The sequence below is a fragment of the Pteropus alecto genome, unplaced genomic scaffold (assembly GCF_000325575.1).
Source record: "Pteropus alecto unplaced genomic scaffold, ASM32557v1 scaffold110, whole genome shotgun sequence".
Taxonomy (NCBI): Eukaryota; Metazoa; Chordata; class Mammalia; order Chiroptera; family Pteropodidae; genus Pteropus; species Pteropus alecto.
Genome location: NW_006431920.1, coordinates 4,252,975 through 4,267,822, shown reverse-complemented (window position 1 = coordinate 4,267,822; position 14,848 = coordinate 4,252,975). Strand labels below are relative to the sequence as shown.

Sequence of the window (14,848 nt, the reverse complement as noted above, 5' to 3'; positions counted from 1 at the left end):
GTAGCAGAGGAAAGGGTATTTGGCCCATTACTCTTTATACCTTTCCACGTACATGGACTCTCGCCCAGGCCCAGTAAGTCAGTGATACAGCTAATTTTCCCCCTGGGAGAACTGCTCCCCCCATGCCACCTCTGCTCCATGTCCCCTTTATTAAGAACATAGAGAGGAGTCAAAAAAAATGTGGCTGCCCGTTAGAAGCTTTGTCAGGTGGTGGAGAAATCATGTAAACGAATAATGACAATGCAATTAGGTATGTGTTATAAGAGCACAGGACAGATGAGAAAGCAACTAGGCACCCAGGGCCCCAGGGACTTAGGGACGTGGTCTTCCGGGTAGAGATAACCTTTAAACTGCTCCAGGATGAGGAGCACTTTGCCTAGCTGAGGAAATGGGAGTGGAAGTGGACATTCAGGCTGAAGAAAGACCGTGTGGAAAAGCACAAGAATGTGAAAGAGAACTCGGGGGTGACCAGTGGCTTCTGAGACAGGATGAATAGTGGGGACCAGAACACCAAAAGCCCCGTATGTCAGGCCGACGAGTTTAAACTTGGCACCAGTGACCACAGGGAATGAACAAATTATTTTAATCAAGGAAATGACATAATAGAGAATTTATTTAGGGTTGATAATTAATCCCAACTACCTTCTATTTTTAAAAGTAAAGTGTTTCCTTATTTTATAAATACCACAGATGTTGGTATAATAGTTTTTCAGATGAGTCTTCATTCGCAATTAAGGCTTGATGTGCAAAGAAGATTCTTCAACTATGGTCAAGCAGTGGTCCCCAACCTTTTTGGCACCAGGGGCTGGTGCTCCTATGAGAATCTAACGCCTGATGATCTGAGGTGGAGCTGAGGTGGTGATGCCAGCTCTGCGGAGTGGCTGCGAGTACAGATGGCTTGCTCACCTGCTCACCACTTGCTATATGGCCCGGTTCCTAACAGGCCACAAACCAGTACCGGTCCATGACCCAGGGGTTGGGGACCCCTGGTCTAAAGAACCCCTACAACCCAGTTGCCTGGGCTGCTTTTTTCAAATATAAGTGCTAAGCTCTCAGACCTACTCTCTATAAGACTGGGCTCCTAGAAAGTAAGATTACAAAGGGCTCTAGATAATTAATGTATCCTAAAAATTGAGAACTGCTATCCTAAATTTCAGTTGGAATACCATGAAACTAAAGAGAGAGATTTTTTTGATCATAATTTGATTTGAACTGGTATTATCAGAGAAATATGTTAATCATAACAAATGCAGTAAAAACACCCCGAACGTTTATATCATACATTTAAAAAAAACAAATTGAGGATATCAGAGTCTCTTCTGATACTTTATTGAGTTATAGCCATGGTTTACTAGCATATGTCCAGTCCCAGTCTGTGTGAACAGGACAGTATCTACTGTCCTCTGCTTTTAGGGAGAAGATCGTTTCACAGCGGTGACCAACCCCAACCAGGAATTGAGCCAGAGACCAATTCAGCCCCAAACAATTATTCTTTAAGGTGGGTGCCCCACGACAAAGCCCACAGGTTAGTGGGCCATGGCCCCCCAAACTGGCAGAGCTCTGGCACGCAGCATGGCCTCTGTGCTTCCCCAAACTGCAGTCAGCTCATCTACCCGAGGGAAAGTTATAAGTCACAGGCTCCAGATAAAATTTGAACCAACCTCGGAATCTGTAGGAGACAGATGAATCTTACGGCCTCTTGCAGTCTTCACAGTCTATGATTTATAACAGCAGAGAGTGTGCGGCTTCCGCCCTTAGCAAGTGGAAGTTCAGGAAACCTCCAGGGTTTACCTTTGTCTGCAGAGAATTGTCAACTTCAGGTTTTTTCATCAACCGTCTGAATCATTTTTCTTTAAAATTTTCCTATGTTTATTCACATTGTATTTTTTTTTTCTACCAGAAAGTCAATACTAAAATTGGTAGTTTTCCAAATTGGAGAAACACACCACTTAAGATGAACTTAGAATGCTTATTGGTTTGAGCAAATAATAAATTATAAAAGTTTAAATGTAAAGTAAGAGGAAATTTTCTGCTTGTGAGATGAACTTACTTTTTTATTGTTTTGGATGAACTTCATTTTTTATTGTGCATTTTTAACAAAGTAAAATAGTCGGATAGTAAAAAAATAATAATGATAATAATGAAATATTTGTAATATTAAAGGCAGAACAAATACAATCTCCCAGTTCCCCTCTGCAGAGGCAATCATTTTCAACTCTTGTCACCAGTTCTTCTAGTTATTTACCTTCATGTTTCTGAAAACAAGCTTACAAAGTTATTTCTCAGTTTGTCAGTTGAACACTATCTATTGACTTATAGTTCGGCACGTGAGGTCTCTTCCTCCTTTGTCTCAAACCTTCTCATTATGCTTACATCATAATGTTTGGTTAAATTGGTAGTGTGTGATTATGGAAATTTCATTCACGGCTGAGCCACTACTTTTCACCTTTGTAGAATTTCTTGGACAAATTTTTCTTTTTCCTAAAGTTTTAAATTTTTCTCCTATCACACGCATCAGATAATTTTCTTGTTTTCTTGGTGTCCCCAAGGGCCCTCCTCCCTGTGGCTTCCATCTGGGTCTTTCATCCTAATTTAGATTTATTTGCATCCCATGTGTGTCTTTTTCTTGATGCAATTTCCTTTTTGGGTGGAGCATACCCTCCAGGAGTTTCCTATGCAAAGGCGCCTGTGAAGTACTATCTTCAGTTCATCATGTATCTGAAAATGTCTGTGTCTCCTCAAACTTAACATATCAGTTGGTGAGTATAAAGTCTGGGTTGAAAATCAATTTTCCTCAGAATTCTGAAGGCCTCCTGCCATATCTCCCTGTAGTGTTACAGTTGTCATGTCCAACTCCATTTTGATTCCAAGACCTTTGATATGACTCTTCTTTTGTTGTTGTTTGCTTTTGAGATCTTTGTCCCCAGGGTTCTGGAATGTTATGATAATGTGTCTCAGGTGTGTGTGTTTATGAGCGGAGGACATTTAGTGGGCCCTATCAATCTAAAAGTTTGACTTTTCCACTTTAGCAAATTGTTTTTTGTATTATTTCTTCAATAATTTCCTCTTCTGCGTCTTCTCTGTTTTGTCTTTCTGAAACTCCTATTTGTCAGACACTGGGTATTCTGGATTGTGCTCAGACCTTCTTAGCTTTTTCTCTTATTGTCATCTCTTTTCCTTTTGTCCTATTTTCTGGGAAGATTTTCTGAATTTCTCTTTCATCATTTCTATCAAACTTTTCATTTTAGTTGAGTCCCTGTATTATTTATTAGTGCCGACCAAATTATCCCAGAATTTTGCAGTGTGAAGCGGCAAACATTTATTCTCTCATATATGTTCTGAAGGCCAGGAATCTGGGAGCAGCGTAGCTGGGGAGCGCTGTCTCACAGCCTCTTACGGAGTTGCAGTCAAGCTGTAGGCTGGGCGAGTAGACACCTACAGCTTGATAGAGTTGGGAGTTTAGCTTGCAAGGTAGCTCATTCGTAAGATCATTGCCAGAGGCCTCAGTTCTTCAACACGTGAGTCTCTTCATAAGGCCTTGACCTGATGTGGCGACTAGCTTCTCACAGCACAAGTAATCCAAGAAAGAGAGCAGACGTCACGATGTCTTTTTATGACTTAGTTATGGATGCAGCTGAACTCCAGCTGCCTAAGCCATCAGCCCCTCCTACTGCTTTCTGTTGCCGTTTCATTTCTCTCCCTAGAAATATTTGTCTTGTTTTTTAATGTATGCCTTACTTTAATGTTTTTATATTATCTTTTATTGAAACAGAGAATGCATGCCAAAGCATTCACAAATGTCCTCTTCCACTTGACTCAAAGCTTTCACTCGCCATCCATCGTCCAAAAATGAATTGACACGTTCATCTGGTTTTTTTTTTTCTTCTCACATGTTTTCCTTGTCTTGTGGGTTCATACCTTTTTAATTCTTTATTTTATCCTTTATCCATCATCTTATTCTGGTTTTAGAAAGGACACATATAAGGTATTTAATCAATCCTCTCGGGATTAACTCTCACATACACAAGTGAGCCTGTTTTTTCTGCTTATTATTCAGAATGATATTGCTACTCAAGCAGTGTCTGCATTTTCAAACAATGTGACATCAGAGTCTTCTCTGGAATCCGAAGGCTTTTGTTTAAAAAAGTGGCCTCATCATATGGTGACCCTCAGCATCTTACATTCCTTTTTGCATATTTTTAGGTTCACAGCTACAAAGTGGATTTTTCCTTGAAATGTCTCACATTTCTCTGATTAATACAGGTTTCTAAAAACTGCTAACAACTCTCCCAGAACTCAAAGCTGAAAAATGTAAAACTTTTAAGTTCACTTTAGATTTGCTATTGACAGTTGGTGCAGTTAGCCAAGTAACAGCTGGTAGAGATAGTGAAAGGCATGTGGTCATCCTCTTTGTGGACAAGAGCTAAGGGTGACTTCTCCAAGGAGAGGTATTTCCAGCTGAAGTAGCTTACTCTGGAGATATCAATGAGAACCCCGAAATACCTGGCTTGATTGTCAGTTTGTAGGTAAAATCCCATCAAATACTTCTTCACTGATTGTCAGATTAAAAAGAGGGAGGTGATTTTTGTATATGAGCCACATTTAAAAAAAATAATATTATCGAAGATATTTCCTGAATGATCTGGTCCTACACGTAGGCAAACCAGGCATGCAATCTAAGGGGCTCCCACTGCCCCTACATGCATCTCTGCCTGTCAGTCTAGAGTTTGAATTTTCTGCCATTATGACAGGTGTGTGTGTGTGTGTGTGTGTGTGTGTGTGTGTGTGTGTGTCTTAAGAGGCATTGGTTCCTACAAAATGTGTCAGTTACAGGTCAGACTTTTAAAAATTAATTCATTAACGTGCTTTACACTGTATGAGACTAGCTTGCTCGCACTTCTCAAAGAGCAAATCATGCAGCAATAGGTCACTAAGCCCATAGTGGCGGACCAGAACAGAAGAGATGGGGACCAAAGAGAGGGGGCAACTGTAACTAGTTTAGGGATTCCCAAAGTCAAGCCTATGTTGGCCAGTAGTGACTTTTACCAGACCAAGACAAATGAGAAAAGTAAGAAGAGTGTAGAGATTGTTTATGAAGTAAAAGCTATTCGTTTCCACTTTAAAGGAGTATCTTGTATTTTGTGAGCATTTATTTGATTCCTTTATAGTGTTTTATTTTTTTTCTTATATAATGATTATTCTATTTTCTTAGAATAATGATGATAATAGATGATAAACTGGCTGTGGGTTGGTGAGTGGCAGCGTCCTTTTGTTTGTGTTTAGAGGTGGGCATGGCCCTTACATAGCAAAATATAAACAAGACAATTTTATGCTGGTCTCCATTTCAAATGTGTTTTGTTTTACTGCTCTTTGAAGTTCAAAATATTAGGAATTTGGGGATTAGATGATCTGGGGGTTCTTACACTCTCCAAACTGCATGACCTATGCCCACCCCACCATAAACTTTGGACTAAAGTGTATTAGGGGAAGAGGAAGCAAACAAGGGAGAGATAGAAAAGAAAGAGAGATTCCTTTGGCTGTTCAAAGTGGAAGACCATCTCTTGCTGGAGCTTGGAGCTGATCTCTTCTTTAGTTTCTATCTTCGTTTTTTAATTGTAGCTTAATCAAGATAATTTAATAATTAAATAGGGTAATCAGGCATTAAGAAGCTTTTTCTACAAAGGGTCAGATGGTAAATATTTTAAGTTTTGGTGGGCCAAGAGGAAAAATCAAAGATATTATGTACATACCTATAAACAAGAGAGAAAATGAATTCCCACACATTCTTTTAGAGATGAAATATAAAACTTTATTTATAGGCAAATAAATTTAACGTTCATATAATCATCGCATGTTACAAAATGTTAGTTTTCTTGTGTTTCTTTCCCCCCAACTATTTGAAAATAGAAAAACCAGTCTTAACTTGGCTCACAAGCGGTACAAAACCAGATGGCAGACTGGGTTTGGCCTGTGGGCTGCAGCGTGCCAACTCCTGATTTATACGGCTAATTTCATGACAATCATGTTGTGTTTATCACTGGGACTTTACATCACATCATCAGGGGCCCAGTGACAGAGGGAAGGGAGATGATATGAAGTCTCCCTCCCTCAGTGCCCAGAAGCCACCAGCGCCAGTCAGTGATAAAATAAGGCACAGCGGTTGAGAATGTAGTTCTGGGTTCAGATACCCCAGCTCTGTTCCTTCCTGCCTCTAGCCTCTCGAAACCCCAGTGTTCTTACCTGGAAGATGAGGCTGACAACGACATTACCTACCTCACAGAACTGTCTCCAGGTGTAAAGGTGACCATGCACAAGGCAGAGAGCCCCGAACAGTGCCTCATGCAGTCAGGGCCCCACAATGTGAACTACTGCTGTCGCTTTGGTACGAATCGAAGTCCATTTCCTCTACGGCATCCTCACCGTAGGAACCTGAAGAGTCGATCTGACGTGGGCGACGAAGGCCTCTCAATCCTTCTGGACTCAAAACCTTTTAGGGCAAGAAAATTAAAGAACCTGGAGTTAACGATTGTAGATATAATTACCACTCACTGCATCACATGGGCAAAACATCCTTACTGTATTGTTTATTCCCAAATGTTCCCGAGGCCTCTGATGGCCACCGTCTTTGTCAGAGCCAGTAATCTGTATGCTCGCTGTCATCCAGAAAATCAAAAACGGGTGGCTGGTTTCGATGTCTAGACGAGTGGTGTCTCTCTGAACAGGGGTCGAAAGATGGAAAGGGGCAGCTGCAGTGAGATTTCTGTGATATCCGAGGGTGGTGACAACGGGTCTGGATGGGGAAGACAGGGCCACTGAGAAAGCAGAGCACGGGTGACAGTCTCCTTGACCGGAGGGCGTGTTGTCAAGGTTCACGGGCGGCTGCTCGAGGCAGACACGGGCAGAGAGGCCCTGCCAAAAGCCAGCCCATGCAGTCTGTCTGGCACGGTCGTCATCCTGGGTCAGCTCTTCTTTCTACACACAAAAACGTTCGCCTCCGGCTATTGGCTGGGCAGAGGGTCAATAATCATATTGCAAAATCAACAGAGCTGCTCAGTAGAGTGTTAACCAGCTTTGAACGTTGCCAACTTCCCCTTATACTAACCCAGGTCAGGCCGGGCTGGGCCGGGCGTGGGGGAGGAGACACAGGGGGTGCCAGGAGGGCTGCTTCTGGGGGTTCCGGGAGGGCTGCTTCTGCGTCAGGAGAATGCTCAGAAGCTGGGCGTAGCGTGTTCTCACAGTGGAAAGAGGAAACATCCAAAATGATTTGGAAATTACTTCCTGGCTGATGACTGAATAAGATATATGCGTGCATAATTACATCCTGTATTAGTTTTAAAAATAAAAAGATAATATTTTACTGCCTGCCTGTGGTGGGGGATATAAAGAATTATGAGACACAGCTCCTACTTGCAGTCCAGTAAACACAATAAGCCCTCAGCTCATGAGCATTTAAGTAGCAGTGTTAAGTTAACCAGTTAGTAATAGCCCACTTGCTGGTGGACCACAGTAACAGCTGTCGGGGAAGAAAAAGTTTTTCTCCAGCCTCTTAAGGCCCCTGTTTGGTCTGCAAATGAAATCCACAAAGATGGGATTAACAGGAGAAAAGCACACACGTTTCATTAAATTTTTGCATATCTGTGGGAGCCTTCGCAAGAAAACAAAGATTTGAAGAAATGACCAGAGCAGGAAACTTTGAGACCTTTTTGGGCAAAGAAACAATGAATTTGTGAAGAACAGACAAAAGAGAGGTTTGGGGCAGGGTAACGAGGAAGTTAAGGGTGAGTTTACCAAGGTCTGTTCGCTCGCCAGTTCCTCTGGTGCCATCTCTGGGCAGATAAGAGTCTGTCTTCAATAAAAGGAGATTTATTTCCTGCCTTTAGGTAGAAAAGGAGAAGCTTTATCTGCATTTACTCCTTCTTAATTGTCTTTGGCTCAAAAAATACTTTTTGTGTCAAAGAGGTATATTTTAGGCTGACATATTCTGGCTTCCTTCACAGCCCTCAGCCAGCATCCTGGGTACTTGTGTAAGTACTCAACTGTTATTGTAAAGTCACACAGGCGACTTGGCAGAGCTGGCATTTAGACCCAGGAAGGCAACCGTTAACCTCTCTGCCACACTGGCCCAGGACAGGAGGCAACGTTCGGGCGCTACGTGGGCCATGCATGGGCATGACAGGGGTTGAGACAAAGATAAATGTGCAAGGGACAGCTGATCAGGATTCCCGGAAGTGCTTGCTGGCTTTGTATGATATATTTGATTTGGCACCTTTCACTTATAAGCATCATGTGTCATTGGGGTCTCAAACCAAGATTTTACTAACCAAATAAGTCATGTATGTGTTCACGTACAAATAATATTCGATTAATCGACTAATGTAATTAGTGCACTCTAAGAGTACTATTAATATGTGTGGTTATTGCATTTGTGGTTTAACAAAAATACTTCTCAGTCTCTCTTACACTGACCTCAGCATCAGCGCACAGTTCTTTGGTGCTGGACACACGACTTTAGGAAGAGCTGTCTGGGAAGACGGTGGCTAGTTCTTCCGAGTGGAAAAACAGATCAAACAGTAGCACGTATGTCCTTTGGCACAAGATGGTGCAGCAAAACAAAGGAGAGAGAGGTGGCCCCCACTTACTGAGTCTTGTGCAGGGGACTCACTCCTCAGACTCCCTGTGACAGCACCGCAAATCCCCCCCACAAAACCACTGCACGGTAGATCTTGACATCTTCCTTTATGGATGAGGTCACTTGGAAAGATTAAGTAATTTGTCCAAAGTTCCAGTTAGGAGCTGGCAAACCTGGGGATAGATCCTACATCGACCCGGCCTAAGGCCCGTGATTTCTGGATTTCTAACCCTTTTAAAATTCTCTACTATCAAAGTTTCTTTTGCATTCTAAGTGAGGACATTGTGAAAAATGAATGTGACTGTTAAAAGAATGATTTTCCACAAGTTTAACTATTTAATATGCAGAACTGCCAAAACATCATGTAACCTTGGGTGACTTCCCGAAGCGTTAATGGTTAGCAGGGAGAGAAAAGTCATAAAATCATTATTAAGAGCTTTCTGTTCATGACAAATGATTTCTTACTTCGTTAAAGTATTTGGAAACTAAGAGGTACTTGACTGTTAGAACAGGAAAAATCATAAAAACATTGCCTAAGAGATTTCTTAATGAGAGCATTTGGTCATTCCGGTTTTTCATGGATTTAGCATTTTGAATAGTAATTAATGTGTTCTACTCCGCTAATATAATCATGGTGTTTCAAAAAATGGGTCCAAAAAAGTAGATCCAAGTCGATGAAAATGAAAATACACCGCCATATCATTTAGCTAAATAATCTGTTTGAATAATTAAATTATTAGACATGTTTGCAAATTAAAATTTTTATTTTAGAGAAAACAGCGTAATTCAGAGAAAACGAATCCCTCCAGTCTGGGGCTACTGTCATCACCGTCCCAAACCAGCGAAGCACCTTAATTCGCGAGGCCCCGTGCCAGGTTCTCTGAAGTGTCACTCAGGCAGCACTGGCTTCCAGAGCAGCAACTGAACAAATGCCGGAGGGCTCTGCCCCGACTGTAATCTGAGTTCATTCAGTCGAGTGGCACATCCACATGTCAGCAAAATGGTCGCATACTCTGAAGTCCTAGTCGGTCCAACGGGGCAGATGTACGGACAGGCTGCGCCTTGCCAGTTTCACTGAAAATTAAAGGTGGCACGAGCGTGGAGCAGTTATGCTGCCTGGGAGCACAACCCTGGGTCCGGTTCTGGGGTTGTGTGTGCAGGGCTGACCCTGTGCATGTGGGTGACGCAGAGGACGTGTCTGAGCAGGTAGAGTACACCCTCCCTCCATGGCTCTGCACTTACCTGTCTGCTGGGCTAACCAGAACTCCCGAAACCTTCTATACGATAGACCGATTGATGCCCACTGCTCGCTGCCCACTAGACACTTATGGGCTTCTCCCTAGCACGCGTCTGTGTCACTGGTGAGGTTCTATAATTGCCAAAAGTTAGTCATTGCTGCCAGTTGCACTTACTGTTGTAACCAAGTAAGTTAATTAAATATTAAATAACAAATTGGTTAAATGTGGATGCATAAAAAGACACGTGTGTTTCAACCAGGAAGAGTTGATAAAATTGACAGAAAAACCACTAATCAATTAAATGTAGCTAAGATAACATTTAAAGAGTTAGAAGAAAACATGGACTAATATCCAGAGGGATTCTATACTCAGGTTGCTCCACAAGCATCTTGAAGCAATTGGTCTGTTTCAAAGAAGCCAAAACTAGAGGCTGTTAGTGGTTCATTGGGTGCAATCCAGCAAGATGCTGTCAAAGAACTCTAAATAGCAGATCCAATCCCTCAAAAGGTCCTGTGCCCTACTTCACAAGATTGAAGAACTGGTGTGCATTAAATGTTTTAAGTTAAAATAAACTAACATGTTCATGTATCAATTTATTTGTTTGTTTTTTATTTCCTGCTTTAACCAACCAGCTGGCTCTGAGCCATCAAATATGGCTTCTCCCCTAATGTGAAAACAATGAAACCAAATGACAAACAAAACCTAAACATGTTACCCAAGAAGGTTCAAGACCCAAACTGAAGGACAATAATGAAAAAGATCAGGAACTGTGGTTTTGATGACAAAAAAAAAGGAGAGCAGAGTTGTCATGGGTGGCGATGAGAAGCCAGGCGCCAGGCAAGAGGAAATTCAAGAGAATAAAGTGCTCACACACAGAACCCCACACCCTTCCCTCGGTGCCCCCGTGGGAGTCCTCAGGGTTCTTAAAATAGTGACAGGCACTCACTGAGATCAGACTTCAGGTATTGATTATAGGGGAAAACTTTAATTGAGACCAAATTTCTGTTATGAAATGAAAGATCTGCTGAAAATTAAATAAGTTCTCATTTGCTAATGGTCACCAAGGGCCTTGGATAAGGCTGAAAGTCTTATTTAAAAAACTACTAACCTGGAGTTATTGCATCGGTGTTGATTTCGTGCATTTGGAAATGATGCTGTAATTGGATAAGAACATACTCTTGTATGGGGGAGATGCATGCAGAATTATTAGGGGTGAAGTGGCATGGTGTCTGTAGTGTATTTTTGAATGGTTTAGCAAAAAAAGTGTGTGTGTAGAGAGAGAAAAAAGGATGGAGTAGGTCACCATGTTAACATTAAAAATAAATGAGAAGATGTGTAGGTGTTCATTATACTATTTTTCAACTCTTCTGAGAGTTTAAATTTTTTTCCAAAAAATATTTTTGTATCTCAGCAACCAAAACTAATTAGCCTTATGTTAATTTTAACATGTGTTAAAATAGCGAAGGCTTCTAGTTTCATTCTTTGCCACTTCAACCATAGTTGTTCATAATTTATACATATAGAAAACATCTCAGTCATGACAGCCCAATGATAGTCATATAATTCATATGCCTTAAAATTTTAGGTCCAAATTGAATGTGAACAAATTACGAGTTCTCCATTTTTCCATCTACTCGTTGATCCAGTCGATCGATCCGCAGCATCGATTCAGGACATGTTACCGGGTTACTGATGTGAACGAGACTGTACATACAATTCCTTCTCTACAGGGGCTTAGCATCGCCAGGGAAAACACACATTAAACATATAACTGCAAGTGGCCCATGGGACCATATAAAATGGGGACCTGATCTAGTTCGAAGGAGTTCAAACACTTAGTTGCTCAAGTTAAAACGGAAAGATTTCCAGTAGTAGACTGAATATGACTTTTAATCCAAGAAATAAAATTAAGGTGGCATCTGTGCACCTTCTCACGCGTTAGAGAAATGTCCACTTGCCTCCTACCACCTGTGGTCTAGAGATGCTCAGAACCCAGGTTTGCATGATGTCTGGGAGGCAAAAGAGTCAGAGATGCTCACTGTCCCTTTGAAAACAGTGGCCCACCTCTGCCATGTAACCTTGAGCCTCCAGGTCCTTCTTCAGTAGCTAGTCACCTTGGGGCAAGACTGAGACTTTCCTTTCTGAGGCCCTGCTTTCTCCTCCAGATGCTGCATGGGAGCAGAAGCCTGCTCCTTCCATTTTGGGGACCAACCTTGAACAGGTTCTCACATTTCCAGAAACAAAAGCCTGGAGGAGTCTTGTCTTCAGGTAGCTTTTGATTTCCACTCAGTGACAAAAGTGTCCTGAACGTGAGGAGCACATATGCCTGGCTACTTTCTTGGAAGAGAAAGAAGACCTCGCAAACAAAAAACAGATGTGCAGATTAGTGTCTCCAACAATTTAGTGTTTAGGAGTCTTTAGAGAATTAGCTCTGTCCGACAGACTGGGATGTTAGGTGTTAGTTTAGAGCAATGTGATCATAATCACCCAGGGGGCTTGTTAAAACAGATTCCTGAGGCCCACTCACTGTGTCTGGGGAGGGGCGGAGAATTTACACTTCTAACAAGTTTCCAGGAGATGCTGGTGTTGCTGGTCTCCAAATCTACACTTTGCCAACCACTGCTTTCGTAGATATTAGTGTGCTAGGTTAGTATGTTATTATAGTAGATACTTGGTATACTTAAATATGTGACTGAAATGAGCATGAAGTTTAAAGATCTAGAAAGACAAGATTGAAAAAGTCAGATATGACTTAATGGCCCCAAGCAATTCCTAAGGGTGAAAAACTGGAGAAATTTAGTCTTCCAAAAACTACCGAATGAATATCCAACCCTGGGGGAGAATTCAGACTTTTCAATCAGTTACTTTCCATTCATGTAATGTAATGTGTGTAAATGTGATGACGAACATTAATGAGTGTCTGAAATTACTATGTAATTCCTTCCCTGAATGACAGCCTAGCCTTCTGTAGGCTTAGGAAATACTTTCAATTAAAGAAAGCTTTGTTTGTGTATTTTTATTTCGATTGCACAAATAAAGTCCCCACTTTAGGGGTATCTGAGGCAATTTTTGTTTTATTTTTTTCTACTAGCCAGCACATCTCCTATCCTTGCCCTGCCTCTGCTGTCAATTAATATGTTCTTTTTTGGGGAGAGCAAACTAATTTTCAGTTAATATTAACCCAAAGAGGAAAGAGAAATATTTAACCATAAAACGTGTGTCAAAATAAATTTTAAATCCACTATTTGAAACTATTTTTGTTCCTCTGCTGGCACAAAAATTTTGAAAATGGACCTTTCTTAGAGTTGGCACGTGCATAGGTGTGAAAGCTGGGGTTGTAAGCGTGTCAAGGTGATAGACAGCTAAGAGTCGTCAAGCTCACAGCTAAATTTTTGGTTTTGTTTTTTAATAAGAAAACAACATTTCGATACTAGCATTAGCGAATTAGTTCATTCTCTTTAAAGACACATAATGGGTATTGTTTTCTCAGCCTTAAACATTATTTCAAGAAAAGAAAACCTTTGAATTACCTGTAGAGGATATCGTCGATTAATATATACAAATATATGTGTGTACATTCTGCTAAACCTAAGAAATTTGCCAACATTAGGCCACGTTCCACCTACGAGAATGGCAATTTCATATGGTTTAACTATAAATTGATCAAAAAGAAGAGAAAAGGGACAGCTGACTTTGTCTTCTCATAAATAAATGACTTAAAATTCCTAAATACAATAACAATGATATACACACATCTGAGAATTCTTCTATACGAAACATCTCCTCTCTTAACTACTCTATTTCTATCGCTAGATCGCACAGTACCACACGGCTCCTAAAGATGCATGTTCGATGCTCAGAGAACAGAAAAATATGTCTGCTTGTGACCTGGCAGGTGAGACATATTAAGCTGTTTTTACACAAGAACTTTTCTCGTTCCCTCTCCCTAGGGCTGTGCCTGTGAGGACAAAGGCCAGTGCTTCTGTGATGGGACCAAGGGGGAGAAGGTAAAAATAAAACTTTAATTCTGCTTCTTTTCTCTATAGAGCTCATCCAGGAATTCACATTCTTCTTTCACGAGTAGCAGAGAGATCAGCAGCATAGTATTCCTAAGTCCAGTTTTAAAGTAATTGTGCATAAACATTAACCTGACCAAAAAAAAAAAAAGGAGAGGCAGGGAGGGCTTTGAGGAAGCTTCAGATAACTTTGTATAAATACCGGTAGTTATTTTGGTCTTTAAAGAAAAATAGCAAATTAGCCAAAAAAAGAAAGTTTATGTATACTCCATTTGCTAAACGCGAGAGAACAACTGAAAACAACTCGATTCACTCACTTTGACATAAAATAAACATCGAAATCCTGATTTCTGAGGCCTGCAGTGTTGGTGCAGGGCGCTCCCTGCTGGAAGAATTCTGCAACAGCACCCTAGTCGAGGCAAAATTTCAGCAGAGGGGAAGCTCTATTGCAGAAATCAAAAAAAAAAAAAATGAATGCCGCGAAATCTCATTAATTCGCTCCATTAACTTGCAATTTGTGATAATTAAGACAGAGGCGGAGCTAAAGTTTTGCCTTTGTTTACAAAATCCTTTCCTTAGATACACTAATGAATTGCTTAACCATATTGAAAGATGACTGCTTAAAAATATTTTTTAAAAAGCATATTTTAAACTCTTTAGATAAAATAATTTTACGTATAATTTATATGCTAATTATAATAATTATATTATGTTTATTTAAAATTATTCTATAATTCCGTGTAGTTTGATTTAGGGTTTTTTCCTGAAGCTATTCACGCAATATATTAAGATCTCTGTTGGAAATCTATGAGTCATTCTTACAATCAAGAAGCATTTTCTGAATCCCTACTATGTGCGAGATGTTATTCTAGGATCTGTGAAGGTACCTAAGTACCTTGAGAGAAGTCTAGTAAATTCTTTTATTTCTCTTTTTATTGGAGGTGTGTACACTGACTTCGTCTCTC

General features: G+C 40.8%; 1 protein-coding gene across 1 annotated transcript in view; it reads left to right on the top strand.

Annotated features, from left to right (window-relative positions):
- The first annotated feature begins 5,022 nt into the window (after window positions 1-5,022).
- The window catches only part of COL4A3 (collagen type IV alpha 3 chain), an 82,805-nt gene continuing 72,979 nt past the window's right edge, over window positions 5,023-14,848 (top strand). Inside the window, 3 exon segments of the mRNA XM_015585385.1 lie at window positions 5,023-5,141; window positions 6,216-6,495; window positions 13,818-13,874. Of these exon segments, the coding sequence (XP_015440871.1) occupies window positions 5,023-5,141; window positions 6,216-6,495; window positions 13,818-13,874 (456 nt within the window).